Source organism: Agelaius tricolor, unplaced genomic scaffold (assembly GCF_023055355.1).
Source record: "Agelaius tricolor isolate 1412-34295 unplaced genomic scaffold, bAgeTri1.0.p SCAF_16, whole genome shotgun sequence".
NCBI lineage: Eukaryota > Metazoa > Chordata > Aves > Passeriformes > Icteridae > Agelaius > Agelaius tricolor.
The window spans coordinates 14,288,041-14,314,293 of record NW_027269276.1 but is presented as its reverse complement, the minus strand read 5'-3'; the positions used below and the strand labels follow the sequence as shown (position 1 = coordinate 14,314,293).

Sequence of the window (26,253 nt, the reverse complement as noted above, 5' to 3'; positions counted from 1 at the left end):
GGAGAAAACCAGAAAACCCCATAGCAAACAGTGTGGTGCCAAGTCTCCAGCTGGCTGTTTTCCCATGCTCCATTTATGTGTTTGATCTGCAAGCCAGTAAATACAGCAGGCACAGATAGGCTCCTTATCTAGTTCTGCCCAAGGAAATGTCCTCATGTGAAGCTGTCTGACAAAAACAAAAAACCCCACATATTATGAATAAGTATAATAATTTCATAAGTAGTTAACCTTCCAAAGCTTCCAGGGGTCATGGAATAACTATAAAATTAAGGTGGTGTTACATCATCACTAATCTGTATTTCCCTAATAACAAAAATCTGTATCTGCAGATGGTGATTAGTTTATTATATCTGATAAACACTATATGAGCTTTAGATGAGTTGAGAATAATGTAAAACCATGTAGATTAGGAGACCAATGTCTTTAATTTTTCTCATGATTAGCTATAGCTGTGGTGGTTTCGTTTGTTTTTAAAATTCTGTTCAATGTCATCTTGAACATGTATTTAAAGGTTATTTTCCTGAAGGCATGATAGGTAGAGATAGGTTAGTGAAGTTACAGCTTGGATCCACCCTTTCATTCATTCAGTAGGATATATTCAGCCTGATTTAAGATTTCTGTAGGTCTGCAGAATTCAAATCCCACAATTTCAGTAGGATGTCACTCCCCTGTGTGCTCTTTGCTATTCTCTCTCTTGCTCATGTTTCCTTCTGTAGAAATCAGTTCTAAATATGGTACTCCTTGGTAGGGCCTTCCAGGAATGTTTTAGGATTATGAATTCTGCTTGGAAGAATGGCAGAAAGAGAAATACTGGGGAAAGGGAAGAGACCGCCCAAGATCTGCCACATGCCCAACAGGAGGGTGACACCACAAGGCTTTAGGCCAGTCTTTGGCTGGTTACAGGATCTCCACAGTACATGTGCCAGCAAATTAATGGTTTTTTCTGCCCACCCAACTTAAAAAACTGATCAGGTCACCATATGCTTTCATGTTCTTCACAGACTGCTGCAGGGACAGACATTATGGGCCAACTTTTGCCTTTTTTCAGATGGCTTCAGTGATTGGAACCTTTGCATTTCCTCAGAATAAAGTTGTGGAGGAAGTTGCCTTTTTTCAGGAAGAGATGGTAGACTCAGTGGGAGTTGTCAGCATTAATGGCTTTAGAAAGTATCATCTCAAGCCCATAGTCAATTTAATAACCCTACTGCAGTTTAAATTCTGCCTTGTGCCCTTTAATCCTTTTACCATTCCTCATCTTGGAATTAACTTGCTTCTCCAAAGTGAGGCTGTCAGTTGAAAGTCACTGTACATTTTGTTTAAGCTGCTTGCAAAATTTTTAATTAGAATAGTTTAAGAACTGAATCCCTCCAAAGATTTTTCCTTGCCTTGCTTTTTTTCATCTGTTATTTAGGATTATACAATTTTCCAGGGAAATACCCTTTTGGAAGACAGAATGAGGTTAGCAGTACAAGCTTCAGAGTGGATTTAGAGAACATTTGCTAAAAAATAAATTTCAAAAAAAGTCTCAAGATAATACTACTTTTATACTTCTTGCAGTACGAATCATGGGGTTGAAAGAAGGTAATTATTTTGTCTTGAAAGTTCCTGTGATTATACTGTGATACTTAAAATATTATAAAATTACACTTTTTAATGGAAAAATGCACATGTATAGAGCTATATCCAGTCAATATATGAGCTACAAAGTGAATGGGATGCATTTTTACAATTGTATTTACAAAGTAGTGTGTAATACTGGTTCTTCAAAGAAATGAACACATGTTCTATCTTATTTCCTCATGCCCAAAAGAATAATGGTTTTAAAGAAATTAAAAACCTGAATCACTGCCTTCCTTTTTCTTTTGCTCAGGGCAGACTACCTCAAGGCTTTTCCTGTCCAGGCAGTTTTAAACTGACATTTCTGATAGAACTATATTTCCCTTCTTTTCGAATTGCCTGGAAAGCTCCAGAACCAGAACTTTCAGAAAATATAAAGGAGTTAAGTCCATAGATAGATACTGAGTTTTGGAATAAATTCTGAATTATTTGAAGGACCCTGAGGATGGGAATTTGTGATAAAGTTCGAACATCAGGGGCTTACAAACTGATACATTTGAACTTGAAAAGACAAATTTTGGAAGGGGAAGAGTTTAACATCGGAAGAATTTCACATTTCACTGGTTATAAAATCCAGACTCTGCTGTGCACTACATACTACAGGCATGTATACATGAGGACTATATCAGAAGTTTGTAGAACAAATGAAGCTTGTTCAGGGTCATGTAAACTGCTTTTTTAAACTGAAGAATTATAGTAATAGATTTCTATTCATAGAATAGAAATTTCTGTCTCAGAAATGTTAATTTTATTTTTCTTACATGAGGAAAATGTAACAATTATAGATTTTCATTTGCCAGGTCACATAGGTACCATTTAACCAACTCTGTAATTGCCAAAAAAGGAAACTCATTAAGACAGAAGTGAAGCAAACTGAAGGGCTGTTAGACAGACTAAGAGTGGCTTTTTTGAAGACCTGTTAACTTCACAAATTAAATTCACTCTCTTGTTGATTTGAGATAATTACTGGAGTGGGAGGAGAGGGAGGGAGGGTTGGCTGGGGTCAAGGTTTCATAATAAGCTCGGCTGCTCCTGCAGGAAGATTGTGTCTCTTACCTGCTGGTATCTCTCTGTGTTAATGTTTGACATCCTGTGGTTATTAAAAATCTATAATAGCATCTTAATCCTGCTCCACAGCTCTTTTGTAGTTGAATTTTCACTATTCTTTTCAGCAGGGGGCCCTGGTGCTTTCTTGGAAAGAACAAGGCTAGGTGGAACTCAGATAAGTCACAAGAAAATTCCTGCTGTGATAAAATAAAGAAAAAGACAATTCCAAAAGCAGATTGAGTTGTACTGTAGTGTTTAGTCTGTCATTTAATTTGAAATGTATGTACTTCCCCAGCCTTTCTTCCAACTCCCTTGATAAGTTCAGCACACCTTGGTAACTGCAGCTCCAGGCATGTCCTGTTACTGCTGCCTGGCTGGTTGTGCAATCCTTTGTGAGAGCTGACTGGGCCATTTCCAGTGAGTCAGCGCTGGGGGTGCTGCACAGATGTGGCACTCCAGCAAGGACTGCTGGCAGCTGGGAAGCATAAAAATGGAGACTGCAGCTGTAGGTACAGGCAGATTTTTACACTGGGTAAAAAAGTAGTAGTTACTGTCCACATTATATTTGTATGTCTGTAACACCAACTTATTCTATGCTATAAATAGTTCATATTTTGTTTTAAAAACCCTATTCTATATGTCTCAAGTGTCTTCTTGATGCTAATATTTCACAATAGGTCACAGACATTTTCATGTTAATAACAGTGCACTTGTGCCATATTGTTCCACCCTCATGAGGTTTCTTTCACATGCAATGTGGTATTCCACATGGAAATGGTAAAATCCCATTTCTCTTTTAAGGAAAACTTGTATTTTTATGCTGGGGTATTTCAAAATATCCCCAGTCTGCATCCTTTCCTGGTGAAATCAGCTGATGTCCCAAACATTTTCAGAAACAAGTAAATTTCTGTTCATGCATAGACTAGTTTAGCTTACAGTAATAAATTAGTATCATAAAGTCAGCTATTTATAATGCAGTAGTATCTGGAAGTCAGTCAGTCATCGGTCTCTGCTAAATTTATTATACTATAGCTCTTCTCTGGGAGCAGGAGCACTCCTACTCACTTGCTCTGCCTGTAAACAATGTGCTGAGAGTTAGGTGAGCTTCATATAAAGTCAAACTCAACCCCTTTCTTTTGTGTGATGGTACAGACACTCTGTTTTTTTCAGTGCACCTACTATACTTTATTAGGATAGTCTCATCAGAAATTAAAAGTGTTTCCCCAGAGATAAAGTAGGAGGTTTGATAGCCCAGCAGCTGCCCTTGTAAATATAGATGCCACTGACTCACTCACAGAGGGAGTATGAGGAGCTAATAAAGCACAGGAACCATTTGCAGGTTTTCTATGAATCTGTGTGTAATTACAAGTCATGTTAGGCCATATTAGTCCATCAATTGCAGTGAAGCCAAAGGAGGAAGAGGAGGTACACCAGGCTGGAAGATGAATTACTACCATTAAAAAGAAGCTTGTCTGTGCTCTCTGCAGGACTGCAGAGAGGGACAGGATCAATTTCTTCCCCAAACACAAGCACTGAAAAGAACTGTTTATGAAGTGATAGCCAGTATTTCTCAGGCTTGCAGTGCTTTTAGTCCCTGAGCACATCCTCCAGGAGGAGCATCTTCCTTGCTACTGGTTTGTTACCTCTGCAGAGTCACAGGCCTGTCAGTTTGCCTTGCAACTTAGACAAGTTTTTCAGTAAAATAAAAAGAAATTATTTAATCAGTATTAGACATGATCATATGGGCAATATTTTAAAGAAATATTGCAAATACAGTTCTAAAAGACCTCCTGATAATTTAAGGGATATTTTTCCCCAGAAGGTTTTGCTGGTTTTCATGGGGCATACCTGTCACCCTACTCACAAGCTCAATTGTAACTCTTCAGCAATCTGTCATCATTGAGGTTGTTGGCTGAATATTTTTGCAGATGCACTTTTTCAGGAGGTTGCATATCTGTTTCTGAAAGCTAATTTTTGGATCCTTACTGTATTCCATTATCTTTCTTCTCTTCTTTTTCCTACTTGGACAAACTCATGGAAAAGTATTGAGATCTAGAAAGTGACCTAAGTAAGATTTATATATAAAAGATGACAAATACTGGTTTTATGCAAAAAGCCCTGGCATTGTTTATCTTGGAGAAAACATTTTTCTGTTGCTGTTATTACTCTGTCTGCTTTGCAGAAACATGATTCCACTGTTCTTTGGGTCTTGGAGCTAGGGACAGGTTTTGAACTTGCAGAAGTTTCAAAATGAAGGTGTGTTTTGTATATAATACTGGGCTACATCTCCTGTCATTTACACTGATATAGAATTACTGTTAAAATGATAAAGCCAATGTATGAAGCCAGTCTCAGAATTTGCACTGTGCCAGTTTTATTGCTCCAAGTACACAGGATATTTTCTTGTGCACCAGGAAAAGTGCATGAGAAAATAAATGGGCACAGATCCAGCCTCTCAGAACTGCTGGATGCTTCAGATGTCTGCAGGGCCATTCATTATGGGTTGGCTTCTGTTAGGTGCAGGGAGCAATCCATTAAATGATTGCAAGGAGTAGGGAGCTTTTTTAAAAGACAGGCAGCAATGTGCTCAGTGAAAGCTGTGCTGGCCGTAGGAGTTTTCACTTCTGCCTCATTCGACCCACACAGATTGCTTGGAAATTTCAGCAAGAAGGTTGCTACCCCCATTCCATTATCAGCTGGCATAATAAAAGCCCTGGCATATTACTGCAACTGAAACCTACTGGAAAACTAGGAATATTTCAATCTCTTTTTAGCAACAGAAGCCATACTGGTTTTGAGCTAACTGAAGCCTGGCCCTCTGTGACTGCTCTGTCCCCAGTCAGTGTGGACCTGTCCCCCCTCAGCCCCACCTGGCACAAACAGCACAGGCTGTGCTCAGCTGCTGGTGGTCAAAGACTCTCTGCTGCTCTCTGGGCTTTGGGGTGCAGGTGTGGTACTGATGACATGCCACATCTCTCTGCTGATGGTAATATCAAACCTGCCTCCACTCACCCTCTGCCAGTCCTTCATATGCCCTTTTTATCTTTCACAGTTTATTTTAAAAGGTACAATACTTTGGCTTCTTCTCCTTGTTTCTGATCTCTTCACTGCAAGATCCTTTCAATTAAAAACAATATGGACAGTGTGAAAGTGTAAAGTATCATTATCATTAAAGCAATCTTACCACTTTGCTAACTGCAAACAGGAGCATGAATGTTAACCTCAGCTGCAGAGGAAGATGCAGCAGATTAACTTTTATAGGTTTTTTAGGTGCTCAGCAAAGAGAGAACTACAACCACTGTCCTTATTGTTAACCTGGTTTCAGCTTAGTCCAGTTTAAGACAGTTTCTGATGGTCTTAAGAAAAGACCAATTGAGCTGTGTGTTGCAACCTGTAATTCCCAAGTATTTTACATTATTACCTCATCAAAATAAATAAAATCTTGCTAGCTGGTAGGTAAAGGCAGCATATACTCACTGTATCTTCATAGAGAGCATAGTCTGAAGAAACAGGAGAACTTAACTTTCCATGCCCCATGGAGGGATGGGGGAGGCTGCTTCACCCTGCTGTCCCCTGCCACTGCTCTGCTGCCATCTGGGAAGGGCCCCTCCCTGCCCAGGTACCTGGCACTGCAGGGCTGGCATGAACTTCCCATTGGAGCATCTTCCTTCTGGCACAACTTGGCACAGTAACACCAGATTTTGTGATGACAAGTCAGAAAACTTAAGTGTTAAACTTACACAGGATTTCTGTGTCAGTCCTGTAACATTTCTTCTGATCAAAGTAATCTGCTGATTAGGTTTCATGTGGCCAGAATTCAGGAGAAGGACAGGGAGCAGTGAATGTGCTGTAATAGCAAAACCAATCTCAAACCAGAATTCTTTTATAGGAACAAATATACAGTTCACAGCTGTATGTAATATGTGTACACTGAGAGATAAGATAATACTGTCATAGGGATGTTGTGCATTTATCCTGCTCTGGAATGCAGGGGGTTTGGGTTTTTTTAGCCTAAAATCAGTTTAATATAAATATTTAATATTTGGCTTATTCTTATTCATTCACATACCTACCAGGAGCCAGACTAATACATAAATGATAACTGTGAGGTTTTTTGGATTGAATATGGTCTTGATCCCAGAATTTCAGACTCAGTGGAAAGATTTCTCTGCCTTGTATAGGCACTGAGGCATTGGGTTATATCCTTGTTCAGTGAAGAGGAAAACCTCTATAGATGTCATTCTGATGTACACATTTTCCAGAGTAGCATTATATCATGTTAATTGTTAAATTCTTGCTGGGTTTGGTTTTGGTTGGGGATTTTTAAAGGTAAAAATAATTAGATAGCTCAAATTATTTTGAAGTTTAAGCTGTAATTCCTGTATAGCATCATTACATGGACAAGTCACTACAGCTCTAAAAGCCCAGTGATTTACTTGTTATATCTTTAGACTGATGTTGTTTCAGACTACTTCAGAATACTTTCCTTTTCTGTGAATATTGCAGTTTTGAATGTGTTCACTGGGACATGAGAAATTATTGTTTATTCTCTGTCTATGCTATCATCTGCAAATTGCTCAAATTGCTTAATAGCATAAATCAGTGTTACCTAAATGCTAAGGTTTTCTCTTAAGCAGCAGGAGCAACATAATAATAATAATAAAAAAAGAACAGTAGAAGGCTTTCATTTGTGGTTGTAGTGCTGTTGAGATCCTGCTGCATTACCAGGTTAATGTGGAGATTCTGTTCACAGCCTTTTAAGATTTACTGACTATTTAAGATGAGATTAGGCTAACAAACCAGTATTTTTGAAGTAAAATACACCCTGATGCACTGAGGATTAAAACTGGGTGGCTGGTCCAGTTAATCTCTATGGCCACATGACCCAGTGCTGTGTTGGGCATTGTCACCCAGAGGGTAATGACTTTGGGTCTGCTCATGAGAAAGCTCCTAAACCCCAGCAGCTCTCAGTCTGCAGCTGAAGCACCCAGATGCCCAAGAGCAGGAGCACACAGCTCTGGTTTTAATCCTCACTCAGAGGCTTCTGAGGTGGAGTGAGTGATGGTGGGTTCATGGACAGTGCCAAGAGCCTGCCTGCTGTGTGCTAGGCTGGACCTGTTGGGCTCATTGAAGCCTGACCCTGCTGTGTGCTAGGCTGGACCTGTTGGGCTCATTGAAGTCTGACCCTGCTGTGTGCTAGGCTGGACCTGTTGGGCTCATTGAAGTCTGACCCTGCTGTGTGCTAGGCTGGACCTGTTGGGCTCATTGAAGCCTGACCCTGCTGTGTGCTAGGCTGGACCTGTTGGGCTCATTGAAGCCTGACCCTGCTGTGTGCTAGGCTGGACCTGTTGGGCTCATTGAAGTCTGACCCTGCTGTGTGCTAGGCTGGACCTGTTGGGCTCATTGAAGCCTGACCCTGCTGTGTGCTAGGCTGGACCTGTTGGGCTCATTGAAGCCTGACCCTGCTGTGTGCTAGGCTGGACCTGTTGGGCTCATTGAAGTCTGACCCTGCTGTGTGCTAGGCTGGACCTGTTGGGCTCATTGAAGCCTGACCCTGCTGTGTGCTAGGCTGGACCTGTTGGGCTCATTGAAGCCTGACCCTGCTGTGTGCTAGGCTGGACCTGTTGGGCTCATTGAAGTCTGACAGTAAATGTGACCCAGGCTGTCCTGCTCCTCAGCACAGGAGAAGGGTGGGGCACACTGGCAGAGTGAGCAGCACCAGCAGGAGCCTCACTTGAGTATCTGACATTGTGACCCTGGCAGCTCTTCCCCAGGGACAGCCTGGGGTCAGTAACAACTGCAGGCTTGAATGACTCATGTGGTGCCCTGGACCAAGCTGGTCTTCTTCAGCTGTTCCTTACTTAGGGAAGCATGAAGAGAATGAGGTCTTGGGTTCAGCAACCCTTGATCTTTTACTTCTGGCACATGCTCAGCAGGGTGTTGTAAAGAAAGGAAGCTGTTTCAGCACATGGGCAGGAGAACTCATCTCTTTGCAAGAAACTAAACTGACACATCCTTTTGCATCTGAGGAATATTCTGCTGATTAGATATTTTTTCAACAGTAGCCTACAAACAAACTTTGCAGCTGGCAAAACCAACAATTTATTCAGCTGGTATGGATTTGTTTTTTCTCTCTTCTGTATAAAACTTCAAAAAATAAATTAGTACTGGCATTGAGGCCAGTCCAAAATTTACATGGTGTATCGGTCCTTCTCAGTTAACTTTGATTGCTTACATAAGACTGAAGTAATATATGTTTGGTGTGGGACTGGTTGGTAGGAGGATATGAATTTATATTTAATTATCAAAGAACACTGTCATCCCAGATTGATATAACCACAGACATCTCTCTTCCTTTTATGGCTATTCATGTTTTCTACCACTTGGGTTTTTTCTATGTTGGCAAAATGAAAAAGAATCAAGTCTCTTGATCTAAGTCTTTTATTTGTACTGGACTGAAAAGGCATTGAGTTGCTGATATGACAATCAGTACCTGACAGATGTAACATCTTTTTCTAATTCCTTTATGCAATGTTTCTTAATGTAAAAAATAGTAAAACAAAGGAAAGAAAATCTGGGGCTTTGGTTTACCTTCTTGTCTTGTTAAAGAAGGTGAAGAATTGAATTGTCACAGGTGAACTGAGACTACATCCTGCAGCTAGAGAATGTAAAGAGAATTTAAAGAAATCTTAAAAAAAAGTCTTACATAGTATTATCAATTCCTATATAAAATAATTTAATATTTTAAATACTTTTTAAATAATTTATCTGTATTTAAAACTAAGTTTTTAAAATTTTATGTTTGGAACCTTTTTGGCATTAACACCTAAATAATTTTTTAATATTAAAAAATCTTTTAAATATTCAATATGTTTCCATATAAAAACAGAAAAAGTAATATACATTGTTCACACATAGTATTGTACATGACATCTGAGCTCTAGAGTGAGCTTCTGAATTTGTCAGGCAAGTCATAGCTTAGTTGTGGTGAACCGCTTCTTATTCTCTATCTGGACTCTTTAAGATTATAACAGATCTTTACCATCAATATGTAGGCTTTAATATTATATACACATACTCTATACAGTATTTAATTTCCATCTCTATGCCCAGGATTGTAAATAAATATTTTTTTTCACAGCATTTAGATCAAAATATTGTTTAGCACATACACAAATATATTTAAGACACACACAAGTTGACAAGAACCATACCAATTTTGCTCAGCTCAGTTACAGGAAAATTTAACTTAGAGGTGCCAAGTAACATAATGGAGGAGTCACTCTTACATTTAAAATGTATAATTAACTTGTTAGCAAATGTTTACAGGTTGTGTCAACAGTAGGAAAATGAGGGTTCCTTTGTTCCCTTGGTGCATTTGCATTGACCCTGCCAATGATAAAGGCAGTGTGGGCAGAATGCTGGTGTCTCACAGCCCCTTCAGCAGCACCCCCAGCTCTCTGACAGTTTTACCAACTCACTGGGACAGACTCTGGCAGAACTTCATGTAAGGCCAAACTCTCCAGTTTTTAAGGGTAGGCATGTCTGTCACTGAAAATTAAGTTTACTGTCAAATTGTAGCTTGCTTTCTCTGTCCTCCTGTATTTAGAAAGATGATTTCCACAGATACTGTAAAGGGATTTGGGTGCTAAGAGGGGGACTCTCATGCTTCCTATACCACATGCATCAGGTACTATGAGTGCAATAGTTGTGTTCCATTGTGCAAAGTAATCCTCAAAGGTCTTCATTTGTCTTTGAAAAGCTTTTCTCCAAGAGGACCTCAAAAATTTACAAAGACTAAATGGAACACTCTATGTAGCTATTTAGGGATATTTGGAGCAGGAAAAAATACTAATGCAAATCAACATTCTCATCAGGAAGCCTAGCCTAGAAAGACTACCCAGAAGAGGAGCACATGCCACATGATATGTGCAGTTATTCACAAATGAATAAAACTCACATTTCAGAGTTTGCACTCATAGTTTCCCATTCATATGCGATCTATAAACTAGAAACTATCTGCAGGAATTATTACATGGCTTATTCTTAATAGCTGTTCCTGAAAACATAACTTCTTCACAAGTAATTCTGACATGGTTTCAGGATGAAATTACAAGAAGGCTTTGAATGTTTTGCTTGTATCTTTAAAGTGTAAGATTTGGAATGCACCTTCAGGAAAACAGAATTCACAAACTGAGAAATATTCTGCCTGCCTTTCCCTCCTCTGGCCTATCTCAGGCATGAAGGTGCTGGTACAAGGTGTTCAATCAGGTGAAGAGTGGTACCTGGGGTGACTTTGGGCTTGCTTTGCATGAAATTTGATTCTCCTTCTTTCAAGGGAGCAGACTCTGAGAGGGAGATTGTTACTTAGGGAGGGATAAGCATTACAGCAACTTCATTTTAATCCATCTTAAGAGATAAACTGAGGCCTTGAGTTTATTTCACAGTAAAAACATGGTACAACAACAGGCCTCTGTGTCTCTGAAGGCCTCAGCCAAAAAATTTGGATTCTGTAGGACAGAGGATGCAACCAATGCTAAACTAATCCTCATCTACATCTTTTACCACTTATAGCACTGGTTAGGAATACTGGTGTGCCAGTGAGAGACTAATTCTCAGCTCTTTTGTACACACAAAGTTTCAGCTCCTCATATTCTCACCTCAGCCCGTTCCATTAAGACATCAAAGTGGCATCAAAACTAACCATATGTTGACAAGATAATTTCAAATCCAAAAATAACAAAGTGCTGAACCACTAGTTTTGCCTTTGCAAAGGTCTGTCTAGACGTAGGAAAACTTGTATTTAAGTTTTTACCTTTCCTTGGATGTATCTGCAGTGTGCATATATAAATATATATTTATACAGTTAATAGTTTATGTCAGAAGCAAGAAGCTTTATTATTCATAAGTACTCATCTGATGTTAGAATGAGCAGAAAAGGTGCAGTTTTCTTGTAAAGACAATGTTATGGTGACTCAACAGAAGGAGTTATATAAAAGGCTAAGCATACAACATATCAAACATTGAATTTTTAAATGAAAACCTTGATCTCAGGATTTAATGGCTTTTTTTACTTTAGATTCTTCATTTATGCTTAAGCCTGTACAAGACATTGAGTTAATTTTTCCACACTGGAATCCACTTAACAGTAAAGAGATAAGTGTTGGGGGTTGGGTTTTTTTAAACAAGTGGTGATGAAGGCATCTTAAATCAATCATTTTTCTTTTTGATAGTTAAAATGGCTATTAGTTGAAAGAATGCCTTTCTGGGGAGAAGGAAGTAGTAGTAAATTGCAACAATTACTGTGAAGCCTGTTTTAGAATTCAAGTCAAATTTCTAGGTCAAATCCAGAAAGATATGAAGGAGACAAGTTAAGTGGTGTGTCCTCTCAGCTTTCAGGTTTCTGGTGTGTCAAACAAATTCAAAATCTTGAAAGTCATATATGCTGTATGCAAAGTGCATGGAGGGAGTTACAGGGTGCAAGTGAGGGGCAGAAGAACTACATAAGACATTTCTTCCTTTTCCTCTGCTTGAGCAGCCATTTGGATTTAATCTTAAACGTGTTTATGATCACTCATTCAAAGAGATAAAATGGACCGTGCTATCCTTTATCACCAAGACTGGAAGAAGTGCCATTTCTGACATTGCCTACCTCTTATTTTGGAACAGCCAGTTTGAACATGTGTAAGAGGTGGTGGTTCAATACCCCATCATTCTGAAGGGACTTGCAGCCACTTGGCATTTTCCACAAAAGAGTGCTCAGAGGAGCTACATAGACACAGCCCATAGAGAAACTCTTGGCTTCCCTTCTGAAATGGTGCCATTCTTCTAAAAGGAACTCAGGACCAGAGGGCGGGGGACAAAAGAAAGCGGACAGTGAGAAGCATTATACTCATTAAAAACAAGCAATCAAAAGACCCCACGTTCTTATTTGCTACATACCAATCAGAGAAGCAGGTTTTAGTTAGGAGTTAAGCAAAATCTTTAGACACAGCCTCTACAAAGTTTGGTGCTGACATTAAAATACCAATTGTACAAATGATTGTGAATACTGAGAAGGCCATCAAACAGAGCCGATCCACTACAGAGGCTGCGAATTTCCATTCATTGCAAATGGCTTCCTCTTCATCCTGGTCTCTGAATCGGTTTGCAATGTACCTGACCTCTTCCAAAATCTTAGCCAAGTCTGGGTCACCTTCAGAGGGGTGCCCACTGTGCAGCAGGTTTTCTTCATCTGTTGGTGAGCAGGTCATCCTCCCACAGATGACACCAGAATCAGTGGTGGGTGTGCAGTGAACCCCTTCCAGCCCCCTGAAGCCAATGTAGAGCATGTTGCCATTGCTGCTCTGCTGGCCACTCACAGTGTTCATCTCCACGCTGGACAGGCTGCAGCGCCGCTGTTTGTGCTGGCAGGCAGGACGCACTTTATCTTCCCCTGGTCTTTTCATCCTCAGAAACCAAGCACACCAGTTCAGAAGGATGATTCTTGTCTGAAAGAACGTTTTTGAGAATAAGCATCTCTTCACACAGCCAGTCTCTGGTGCTGCTGCTATTCAGGCAGCTGGGGTGCCTGCTCCCTGGTGTCTGCTTAGCCTGCACCGCGTTCTAGAAAATGCTGCTGGAGTTTTCCAGCTGATTAATTTGCCAATCACTGGGGTGCTTTTCTTATTCTAGCAGTGATATTGATTGCCTCAGGCTGAATATCAGTACTGGGACTCCCCCCTCCTCAGATAGGAGTGTCCATAGTGTTGATTCTTCCTGACACTTGAACAGTGACATGGCAGCCTTTTCCACCTTTACTAAAAATCACGAGTTAGACAAAACCAAACCAAACTCTTACTGAAGAAGAGTTAATTTTTAATACTCTTAATAACACTGCTTTGGATGGTAGTCAATAAAGTTACAATTCTTTTTCTCTTATTTGTGCTCTAATATTAAATTCATATTTATTACTGTTTGGGTGGGGCTGCTGAAAAAGATTTTGGACTGGACTGGACCACCAAGTTTTAAAATGTTATGGCTCTGTTCTCATATTGTGCTCACAACAGTTAGTTGCAGATTTTAGAAAAGAGATCTGGATATAACATGAAGAAAATATGGAAAAATTACTTTGATTTAAAAGAAAATACTTTGCAGATTTAATCCGTGTGTATCATTTTACTGTTTTCCACATTGCCTTAATCCAGCCTTACAGAAAATGCAGTAAAGCCAGAGGCTGTTCCACTTCAAATGAAAGCTTCTGTAATTTATTTAAATCAGATTTTAAGAGCTCATTCCAGCATTTCTTTTTCAGCATTCTAATGAAATATTATTGTATCATATAATATGCAAACTTTTTCCTGTAATTAATATTAGATTTGATCCATTTATTCTGACAGTGGATTCTTACTCAGAGCAGATGCATGCAAATATCCCAGCCACAGATCTTGCCCTATTACTTTTTTAACACTATCAAGCTCTACCAAGAAGGATAAAATTCTGTTAAATGAGGGCCTTATCCAAAATGCACCAGTGCCCTAATAATGTTTGTTGGATTTCAGCTTCTCAACAGCACAGCTCACTCCTCAACCTCAAGTACTCTGTTTTCTGAGAATGTTTGGCTCAGTACTAAGCATTGTCCCCTTTAGGTCATCAAACACACATCTAAAGAGATGTACCTTTAATTCTCTTCACTGAAATTTATTTTAAAGTCACCACCCCAGGACAAGCCAGGGAATACCTCATTATCTCTTGTCCTCAGGGTGCTGCTGTATGCACATTTTTCCAGCTAGTAAGGATTATAATATCTCATTGTTCTAGAGAAAAAAGTAGAAAGGCCTTTCCATCTTCAGAAAGGCCTGATGCTGCCATGAGCTGGGTGAAGTCGAAGGAGGGGACATTTAGCTGATGACAGCAGTGTGTAGTGATCTGATATCAGCACAATGTTCTCTGTAAAACCCACCCCTCACAGAAGGACATTATTTTAAAAGTCTTATGTGCTTAGAAAAAATACTTTAGTTCTTTGGACTTTACAGATGTTCTTGAAAAGAGATATAAATATCAGGATTTTCAGAGCAAATTCCGCTTTAACATCCATCTTTAACAGATGCTTTTTAGACTATGCGTGTTTCTGTTTGGGCAGCAGCTGCACCTCAAGAGCAGTGTATTTCATGCATTTCTCATCTCCATCAGCACCTTACTCTATTCTTCTACCTGGTTCACTTCTAACATCTGGAGGTTATTTGAAAATCACCTTCATTTATATATTTAGGTTTTAACAAAATCCTGAGTTGCGTGTAGCTGTTTTGAAGGACATGAGAAGTTAGTAGAGGTATTATTGATTCTCTCTTGCACACAAATGTTTTCTAAGAAACCAACCACATGGAACATATCTGGGCTCCTCATTTTTGGTGAAACTGCTTTTCCAAACGAAATGTCTGGGAGGGATTTATATGTTTTTAACAGTAGGAGGTAATCACGGGCCACTGGCTACTCGATTTCATCCCTGAGCTGGGCATTCATGCAATGGATAGGGAAGGAAAATCAAACCTTACCCATTTAGGCATTTTTCCTCCATCTGGATCATGATGGTGGTATTGTAGAACAATAACAGTGACAACAACAGAAAGACCAACAATAATCATAGTGCTGGCAAAATACTGAGCTGCAAAATAAAGAAATAATTACAGGAATATACTTTGGCTGTATATAATATAGCTTTAATAAGGAGTGTTTATATATGCATTCATAGCATTTAGTTCTTTTTCCAGTTTATTGCTGCTCTAGGTACTTTTGAAAGATTTCTCAACACCAGAAATATTGGATGTTATTTTGAGGGGATAGCCAGTGTTTAGCTGTTGTTTTTGTAAAACTGGGCACCTGCCTTTTTTAAGAAACCTTGACACAGGCTGCCTTCTAATTTTATTTCAGCATTATTATATAAACTGACTGGTACTTGTTTTGAAAAGTTTCTCTTTTTGTTTGAGCAATTACAGTGGGAAGATTTAATTACATTTAGCTCATGTGTTCCAGTTTCCTAATTGGAATTAGGAATATAGAACACAATCAGGCCGATTGTGTCAAAACTGCAACAAATTCTTCCATGGAAAATTGATTCTCTTATTCTTTCCCCACATACACATAGGTTGTTTATTTCATTGAGAGCAAAGAGCACCCATCAGAGCTCTTACCAATGGGCAATATTGTTCTAATTCAGTTGCAGTCGTCCATTTTACAGCTGGTGATTTGCCTTAAGGCTGGCCTTTGTGCAAAGTCACTGTACCTTGTTTGCTAAAAAAATCCAAGCGACTAAAAGCTTACCAATTAAGGGCACAGAGTCAGAGGTTGCTGGCATAATTTCAGCCACAAGCAGCATGAACACAGTGAGAGACAATAAAACTGTTATACCTGAAAGATAAATATGAAGTATAAAATCATATCAGTAGCTTGTAATTACAACAGGGAGAGAAACAAAATGGATCTGAAGGAATGTTCTCTGCAAGATGCAATCCCACTGTAACCCTGTTCCAGCACATTCGTGGTACTCCTGTCCTTCCTTGTGCTGCCTCACGTTCAGGGGAGCAGTGCTGCCAAACCCATAGCAATGCTTGCACAGACATGGATATTTTTACATCCTTGTAATGGTTCAACTTTTATCATCATTTGCTAATTAGCTGAGGCAAATCAAAGCAATTCTTGCACTGTATTAGCTTTAGAAACTTGGTGTGAATCTGAGTATTTGAACATGTGACACTTGGTTAATTGTCATGGAAGCTACAGGTGGTGTGATACATAAATTTCCCCAAAAGCAGATTTGCTGCCTTGGATGGGCTTTGGTATCCTTTGATATTAGTGTTGGGTTCTGCAGGGGATTATGCCCAAGCAGCCTGGACTGTTGATTTTTGGAGTTTGACTTCTGTTGCTCAGTGACGAGTTCCCATCTTTCTGGAAGAAGACTTAACCCTTGTCTCAGAACTAGACTTGAACAATAACGAGTCATTGTCAGGTGGGAATGGATTAAGGAACAAAGAATTCATCTTAAAATATGGTGAAGGACAACTTAATTAAGGAGGCTATTAGCCCTCAATTAAACCATATTCTGGAGAAACATCAGTTTTTCTACATTTAAACAGCAATGTTTACTTAGTAAAAGTCAGTTAAATTGAATTTTGTATGGGACAAAAGGTTTCTTTACATAGTTAAACTCCATCTTAAAGATCAAGTACTCAAAATCAGATTTGTTTCGCAAACCATTGCTTAAGTTAAAATTCACTATAAAAAGTAAAATAGGAGCAATTAGAATCCATCTTTCTGAGAAAACACCATAGGTTCATAATGCAATTCAATATTAAAAGGAAGTATTAAGAAGAATTCAGTCTTAAAGTGTTCGAATGTGTATTTGTAACCTTAAGCTTTACCTAATGAAAGTGAGATTCAGGAAATAAATGTCAAAAAATGAAAGCCTGCTTCTTAAGGAAGGTACTCAGGAATTGTTTATGTCTTTGCTGGTCCAGCATCAAACACTAAAAATAGCTCATGAGCCAGGACACACAAACTATTCCTCCTGCCTAAGACTGTTTAACAAGAAACTTTAAAAGGACAACCTCTTTTGTCTTAGTCATATTTACAATATCCTATTAATACTTTACCTAGTGAGATTTTTTCTCCTGAGTCTGCTGGAAGCAGGAAAACCAACAAGGCAAGTGCAGATATCAGGACACAAGGAATGAGGAGATTGAGGCCATAGTACAGAGTCCTGCGTCTCATGGTAACTGTGAAGGTTACATCTGGGTAGGGCTCTTTACAACATTCATAAAAGCTCTCAGTTCTCTTCCCAGGAACTCCTGTGTAGGAGAAAAGAGGGAAAAAACCCAGATATGAATGTTAATAAACTCTATATTATATAGTGTTTATTTTTTAAAAGGATAAATTTAGTTTTCCAAGTTTTGCTACAGGTAAAACTACTTAAGCTTCATTCCCACTTTTTCTCAGCTGATAAAGGAAAATCAGATAAAAGATACTTACAGAACTCAAGCAGCAAATTTATCCTTTTTTTTTTATGTATAAATTTTTTTATGTATAAATTTTTTTTAAAATTTATCCTTTTATTTTGATTTGCATCTGAGATCTGCTCTCAAGAGTTTCAAATGCCACTGGCTAGGTCATTTATTAATTTAATTTCTATCTTCATTTCCCAATTGTTACTCCATCCATTTCAGCAGTTGAGACAAGGCTGCAAGTTCACAGTGTAAATAGGGAATGGAGAGCTTACCTACTAAATCCCATTCTCCATTTGAAATATAGCCAGATATATCTGCTTCTTGCATTTGTAAGTCCAAGGACCAGCCTCCATAAGTCCAGGATCCAAACTTCAGGTTACATTTCTGAACATCAAACGGAAACCAGCGTACATCTATGTAGCACGAGCTCTTAAATATGCCTAGGTGAGATTTGAAACAAGAGCACTACATTTAAATGCTTGTTCCACAGAATTTCATGTACGTTTTGTAACCAGAACTTGTTCTACATTGTGCCTTCTGTTTTTCATTTATAAAGCATCTTTAATCTCAGTCCTGTCTTGACACGTAAAGAGCAAAAGTCAGTCATAGAGAAGGGAAAGAACTGTGCCATTCATGTATTGATGTTATTTGCTGTTTTATAAAGATACTCGTCCATTTTGGCACATAGTGGAAGAATATTCAGAGAAGAACTCAGATTTCTAGATACAGTATTTCAGAAAGAAATGAAGCAGAATATGCAATCTGTTTCTATTTCTTTTACTGACTTAAGTAAGAAATCTTGAAACATAAGAAATCCTGAAATATTTATTTGCTGTTTTATTAGATTTATATGATATTGATTTACTGAGGAAAGTGAGCTGCTTTTTCACTTGTTGAGTCAGACCCTGTCCTTCAGCAGCTTTCAGAACTGAACTGACAAACCCCCACCAAATGCAATATCTTAAGAGAGCATCTTAAATGAGGAAGCAAACTCCTGAAACCCTCTGGACATCTTAGACAGAAAACCTAATTTGTCTGGAAAGCATTGCTCCAGTGCTGTAGTTTGCAAAATTCAGATGCTAGGAAGAGTTAATTCTAATGATTATGCTAATTGAGTTGGGGAAGAGAAAGAGTGCTCCACTGCTGTACATTCAAAAATTGTTTTGATGAAGCATTCATTGAATCATTTCAAATAGAAATACATCCAAGATGTTACTAAGCACCTTACTGTAAAGTTAACATATTAATAAAAGAAACACTAAAATAATGAAATAAAAAATTATTGAGGCATTACCATTACTTTAATAAGCAGCATCTTTTTATAGTAAGGATTTCCAAACTTCTGAAATTGTGCATTGACAGAAGAATTTCCATAATTGTAATAAAACACGTATCTTGTATGAGAGTTTTCATGCAAAGGTGTTAACCATATAACCATAATGCATGTAGGCTTACATCTATCAGATGATGCTAGCTAAACAAATAAAATGTAAGAGAATTTATGGCAAATTTGAAACCACACCATGCACAAGTAATCTACCAAAATTTATGACATGCAAACAGCCTACCTGGTGGCAGGTATTGGCAATGTCCTGAAGAATTGACTAAAACATTAGTGTGAAAAGTAGCATCAAATCTTTCATCAGCACTAGAACAGGGGAAAAACAAAATGGGTTATTTGCTCTTTGACTGGCTGAAGAACGTATGAAACAAATCTTTTCTCATAAAAGGACTATGTCACCTCCAAAACTTGACAGCTTTTTTCCTGCCATCAGTTTTCTGTGGCCTCAGAGTAACTGGCCTGATCCTTCTGGGTTTGCTCCTGATTAAGAGCTGTAAGGGAAGGTCAGCCACCTCATTCTTGCCACTCACCTGCCCATTAGATTCATTATAGTGCTTTGGCTCTATTGATTTCCTTTTGGAAAGTAAGCACTTTTTAAAAACTTCTCAAGCAACTGTACAGGGAAATCTGTTCTCTTGGTGTCATGTTAATAGCATCTAATGAATACTGAGGAGATGGATACTCCAGTGCCTGTGTGTTCCTACTTCTTTGTATGGGTGAACATTATTACTACATTTCATACATGAGACCCTTTAATGCAGCTCCAGCCTTCATTATCTACCTCAGATAGACTGAACAAACTGTGTTCAGTCAAGAAGAAAAAGCAGCCCTATTCAAGGTGTCAGTGCAGTGGTGTGGCCAGCACTGCCCTCTGTGCTGTCTCTAGACAGCAAGTCTCTAGAAAAAGAATCATCATGTCATTTGGAGAGTGCTCCAAATTATGAATTTGCATCTACTGCCAAGGAATATCTCAGTTCTGTCTGGCAGGAATTTACCAGCCATTAATATTTTAAGGACTTCTAGATGGGAAACACAATGAGGCACAGGCTACAATTGTTGTAGTGCTGTAGTCTCCAAGCTGTCACCTGCTGGGGGGGTTGGCACCTAAGGCAAGTGCAGAGCCAGCTGTGCTGGGCAGGGCAGGGCAGCCACACAAGCCTCAGGCTCTGGATGCTTGCAGCAATCTGGACTTCAAAACCTGGGCATCTCCAGATTGACTGGAACACTACAAGTCTCTGATGTCTCTTTGCCTATTAGTAGTTTAGTATCTCATAATTTTCTAATCACCTTTTAAGATATCATCAGAAAAACAGAGTAAAAATCTGAGATGGTCATAAAGTGAAATATTCATAACTAGCAGAAAATCAAGTGTATTAAAAGGTGCTTCTTAGCAGGAAAATCCTTATTGACATATTCTTTTTTTGAAAAGAGGAACTTAGTATTTGATCTATTCTGATGTAAATGTTGTGTCTCAGAAGCAAAATTAAAGCAACTGTTATTTTAGACTTTTTTAATTTGCATTTTATTTCCCCTTATGTACTTGAAGACCTTAGATTTTAAAAAATATCTGGGCTGGTTGGTGAAATTTGCAGACGAGAAAAAGCTAAATCCTAATAATTACTTGCCCATCTGGAGTTGCACTTTTTCCTGTGGTGAGCAGAAGGCTCAGAAGTATTGAAAAGACTTGTAAGTATTTCATGTGCACTTAGAAGAGAAGCAGAAAGTCTCAGCATTGAGTATGTTTGATGCCTGATTCTAGCACCCTGAGGGGCAAAGGCAGCTCAGTTCTAAGGCTATTGAGCAGTGCAAGCCACTCCTTCAGTTTCATGGCTGGATTCTCCCAGTTTGTGTTGCAGCTCCTCTTCCAGCTGGAGCTCTAATTCTTCTCCTTCCACATCTTGGCTGCCTGTTTTTGTGATATTTGTAAGAAACTGGTGCTGCAAAAATCTCTACTGATTGCATTTCCAAATTTGGTAGAGGATACTGGGGAGAGGGGCAGCAAGATCACACACATTCACCCAGGTGCACACACACACAGGTGCATGAGTCTCATTTCCTTAGAAAACCAGACCTAAAGTCCTCCAACACAGTTCTGTATTAGACAAATAATTGCTTTGACTTGAAATTAATAAGGGTTAGATGATGGAATTCAAATAAGTAGTCAAATTTAGGATGTAAAATTATCCATGCCACACAAATCACTTGTTAAGTGGGAATTAATGACTCCTGGGCTGGGTTCAGTTCTCTTCCTCTGGAGTGGAGAGTAGTTAAACACCAGGGAGCTGATTCTAAGACCTTGCTGCTGTTTCTGATAATTGGCAGAAATAGAATTTCACAAGAACACAAATGATCAGGGAACCTTGATTTCATTGCCACATGACTTTGCCCTTCATAGGCACCATTCTTGAAAGAATATCCAGTGGTAGTCAGGTTCAAATATGAAATTCTTTTTTTCTGAGAAAGGAGCATGTGTTTTTCCATGCTGTGCTTCTAATCATTTCTGAAATGCACTGCTTCTATTGGGAATGCACTAAGTAGCTTGAAGAGACTGGACTGAAATGGAATGTAATGATAGAAAATCATTTGTTATGTTTCCTCTTCAGGGTATAACCACTTGTAAGCAGCTATTGATTACAGGACATTGAGATTACAAAGCTGGACCTAGCAGATAGAATCTCACTGGGACCTAACCTCATGTTCATAAAACTGGGAAAATGAAACTCTTAAAATGAGACATACTTCTAGAATTTTTGTTATTCCATTAAATAAGGAACAATATGTGGCCATTTGGAAAATAATTCCACCAGAAATGAACACTTTTAATAAGTGTAGTTAAAAGTGGAAGATAGTCCAGATGACACAAACACAGTCAGTCCTGGAATTTGTACAAAGGCCTAGATTATCTTTTCTCAGAAAAACTACAGATGAACTGGCCCTGCTCTCCCCACAATAGACTGGATGTAAAATTTAATACAGCTGCCACAGTTTCTCTGTACTAGGCTGTAGCAAGATGTGTAAGAACTCAAGGCATAGTGAAACATGCATTCATTAAAATGGAAAGTGAATTTATAGTTCATTAATTTCTCTGTAACTGCAGATGCATGTCCCTAGTGAAGCATAGAAATTGAAAGCATCTATCTCAAAATGGCATGTCACTTGAAGGGAACATCATAATATTCCCAATGTAATTTCAAACAGGAATAAGAATTTATTTTAAATAGCTTTGCTCTCTGACTAAACTCTGCATAAGATTTTTGGATTAAATATGTGTTTGTAACAGAGAAACTGCAGAATAATTATTTCATGACTGAGTCATAGTTAACAATCTGAAGAGTTGAAAACCTGTATTAAGAGAAAAATTGTGGTTTTAGTTTTCCAGGTTATTGTGACCTTTCTCATTCTATAAACCACCCCAGCTACAGTTAGCAGGCATATATTAATATGACTAATTCCTAAACTATTACCCTTTCATTTTGGATATACGTAAATACTGAAGCCTAAATCATCAGGCACACTGCAAGTCTCTCTCAGGTATGTGATATAAATCAGGAAGAATATTGTCATAACTCATTTTTTTGGAAATCACTAAATTGCTGTTGTAGAGTACCAATTTCATGGTATACACAGCGTGTTGTTCATCAGGACAATGGAAATGAAGGTGTCATTTGTCAGATTCTCTCAAGAACACTGTCATTTATGGAATCAGGGTAGCTAGAGATCCCTCAGTGTTAGCTGGACCTCTGGGACAGCAGTGCCACAGTGCAGGCCCTAGAGAAGCACCCAGGGCCTGGCAAAGGCTGCCCCTCGTGCTGTTATTCCATTATTGCAATGCAACAGAGCCTGGGACTGCAGCACTGAACATAAAGGTGCTCCCCAAAGGGCAAACGGGGGAAACTGCAGCTGATATTGGGAACAGCCATTCTCTAGGTCTTGTTACAACAAAGAGCACTCCTGAAGGGGGAAGGGGGGCAGTCGATAAGCACAGCAGAGTGTGTTCTTAAGAGAACAGGGCAGAGAAACAAAGGAAGGAATGCCATCAGGGAGACAAAAGGTTCATCTCATCTGCACAGCTGGCAAAACCATGTACCTGGCTACCACAGCAGAGCCAGTGCTCCATGTGCAGAGCAGATGTAAGTTCTTTCCAGTATCTGGGCAACAGCACACAAGCCCACAAGAACTGCAGCAAAAGGCAATTTGTTATAGAACAGGCAGCTCTCAGTGTTTTATTTTTTGAACTAAATAAATTCCACAATGGGAGCTACCATGGAACAGTACAGCCAAAGAATCTCTCAATGTCAGCCAAAGATTCTGCAGTGGATTGATGGCAATCTGTCTGTCCCTGAAACAGGCCCAATTCTGAACAGTTTGACAAGGAGAGCAGCAAATATCTCAGCTATTTTTGTAGCAGGAGGAAAGAATACACCAAAACTGGACATGGAAAAATGCAAAGATCCTTCCTGGCCATTACCTCTCCTGTCTATAGTGAAAGCCAAACTAAACCCTGATAAGCAGGCAAACATCAGATTTGAATTCCCCAGTAACTATTTAGACCAAAAAATTTCAGAGAAAATTATCATTATCCGTACCATTAAACACCATCTCATAAAAGCTACGCAATTAGAATGGTGGTAGGGACAATATTGTTATTCACAAAGTGTTTGCAAATAGGTCCTTCTCTTCTGTGAACAGGAGACTGGTAATTTTCCAGTATTCCAAACACCTAGAAAGTTTTGGAAAATTATTTTAAAATCTAGGCATTTTGATGAGACTGTTATGTCATTTATCTTGCCTTATCATTGTGTTTGGATGGGGTGCTAGAAAACGTCATGTAGACTCCCTTTCTCAGGAATGGCTGGAGCAGTTGAGCTTTCAAGGGATGTTTTGCAATTCTATGATCTTCCCTCCATCCCCACACACACACACATAAAGAAAATTGTCTACCTGTTATAGAGGAGAATATCAGGCTTCCAAATCAGTCCATCAGGAAAACGAACATTCTTCACTCCTGGGTATTCAGACACATTCCACTGCAGATAATGATCTGTCCAGTACTAGGCCATATACACAAAAAGTAAGTTAGGTCATCTCATCCACTGCTTTACTGTAATTCTCTAGGAACTGGATGGGCTGAAACAATAGGTGTTCTCTTGTTTAGCTTCAGGGACCAAAATGTTTGGAAAGAGTGAATTAAGCCATCTAGAGCACAGTGGAACTCATAAACCCTTCATTTTCAATTCACACTGCAGTGCACATAACAGCCAGGAAGAGATTTGGAGTGCTTGAGTTTTGTTGTTCACACTGTCTCAGGTGCCAGTTTGGGATTGAACTGCTTTTATAATTCATACAGTAACTTCCATTATCTTTGTCTTCATGGACAACTTTGTTTGCTGTGGTTAGAAATTCTCAGGTGGTAGTGCCTTGCTATTAGGCATGGGGTAGAGCAGCCAGCATTCACTGCTGACAGAAGATGACTGTGATGGCACAAGGGTAATGCCAGCAGAAGGTCTTGGCAGCTCCTGGGCCTGGCTTTGGGCAAACTCTGAGGCAGCTGCTCCATAGCACTGCTCAGTCCCACAAGTTTCCTCCCTGGCTGACACTTCCTGCACTGAGGCAGCTGCCCTGGGGCTGCCTGTGCTCCTTCCAGCCCAGGCCTGGCTGCTGGCACAGGCAGGCTGGCACAGGCAGGCTGGCACAGTTGCACCAGCAGGGCTTTGATCTGAGCTCAGCGCTGCTAAATCCCACACTCTGTCATTGAAACATATGGTGGAGCAGAGCCCCAGCCTGCAGCCAGCTGAGCACTGTGGCAGCCCCAGCTTGCCTCCTGCACTCCAAGAGTATTTTCCTGCTGTATTTTCCTGAAATTGAGGTTGTACATCACCCCTTCCTGTGCAAATGGCTTGTCATGATACTAGGGTGGTTTCTGTGGAGCACCAAGGGTATAAGGACTAAAGTTCAACTCATTTTACAAAATTTACCAAATTTTCTCTGTCTATGCTTCATTATGTGCTTCTCTGTATCTCCATTATTATGTTTTTTACATTAACTTCACTTGGCTGTAGGTGTCATGTAACTTACAGTGAGGGCTTGTCCAGATTTACCAAGCTGTTACAATGCCAAACGTTAATTTCTTAAATGTAAACTTTTAAATGGGTGAGTAAATGTACAACACAGCCCTTGTGTCTAGTGGTCCTTGTCAAAATGTTTGATAGACATTAAGGTCAGGAAAAATTGCCAGTGGGTATTGTGGAGGTAAATGTTATTGGTCATTCTCATGGGGTATTCACATCAAACTGCTCTATGGAATTCCTTGCATTACTGTCACAGGCAAGTTTTGATTTGATACACCAAGTTACCAGTTAGCCTCATGCTGCAGGTATTCAAATAGATTCTTGTACCTTTGCAACAGCACAAATGACCATTTTGATGCATTCAACACAACTAATAGCATTCATCATGCAGCTTCTGTGAAGTGTTTACTATATTTATTTTTTGCCTGTGCTTCTATATTTATCTAATTCATTTTTTACAATGAGTTTGTAGCAAAACCAGACAAAAGATCTGAGTTGTGCACTGTTTTTCCCTTTAGCTTTACAGATAATAGTTTTTTATGGAAATCTTCAAATACTTGGCTTTGTTCATAGTTCTTGGTTTCACAGTTCTCTAGTTAAGATTCATGTGTTGCTCACAGCCATTTATACATGGCTTCCGTAAGCTGATCAACTGCTTCTCATATTTTTTTCAGAAGTTTTACATGCATTATCCCAGTAAACTGTTTTACATTAACTTCTTGGTTGATAAATGTCACTGTAATTTTTTTACCACTTCATCTTTGTGTAATATAGAAGTCCTGAGATGCCAGGATAATCTGTTTTTTCCAAAGGCCAGCAATGTAAGCAAATGAGCTGTGTGGGTTTAAGGCACTGAAAGCAGTGGCTCTGTGGCTTTGGGTGACTCATCCTCAGGAGCTGCCAGAGCAGGTCACACTCGTGGTGGCAGGGCCAGGTCTGGCAGGCTGCATTCACTGCCAGCTGAAGGCATCCTGGATATCAACATATCCAATCATTTCCTAGCCCAGCTTACGTTAGGAGTTCCCATGGCCACGGCTCTTTAGCGCAGGGTGATGCTGAGTGACGTAAATCCAAGGGCAGCAGAAAACTTAATAGTCAAGGCTGCATTAGAGATCACGTTAAACAGATTTCTGGTTGCTCTGGCAGCCCTGTGGACAAAGTGCTCACCCATCCAGCAGGGCATGATCTGCTTCATTTTGCT

The 26,253-nt window shown here is 39.3% G+C and overlaps 1 protein-coding gene across 1 annotated transcript in view; it reads right to left on the bottom strand.

Annotated features, from left to right (window-relative positions):
• Positions 1-9,089: 9,089 nt before the first annotated feature.
• CHRFAM7A (CHRNA7 (exons 5-10) and FAM7A (exons A-E) fusion) overlaps positions 9,090-26,253 on the bottom strand; it is a 39,349-nt gene continuing 22,185 nt past the window's right edge. The window contains exons 4-10 of the mRNA XM_071441659.1: positions 23,926-24,035; positions 19,211-19,290; positions 17,915-18,082; positions 17,292-17,486; positions 15,964-16,050; positions 15,198-15,307; positions 9,090-13,154 (exon numbers count right to left, since the gene is read on the bottom strand). Of these exons, the coding sequence (XP_071297760.1) occupies positions 12,636-13,154; positions 15,198-15,307; positions 15,964-16,050; positions 17,292-17,486; positions 17,915-18,082; positions 19,211-19,290; positions 23,926-24,035 (1,269 nt within the window). The 3' untranslated portion in view covers positions 9,090-12,635. The remainder of the gene's footprint in view (positions 13,155-15,197; positions 15,308-15,963; positions 16,051-17,291; positions 17,487-17,914; positions 18,083-19,210; positions 19,291-23,925; positions 24,036-26,253) is intronic.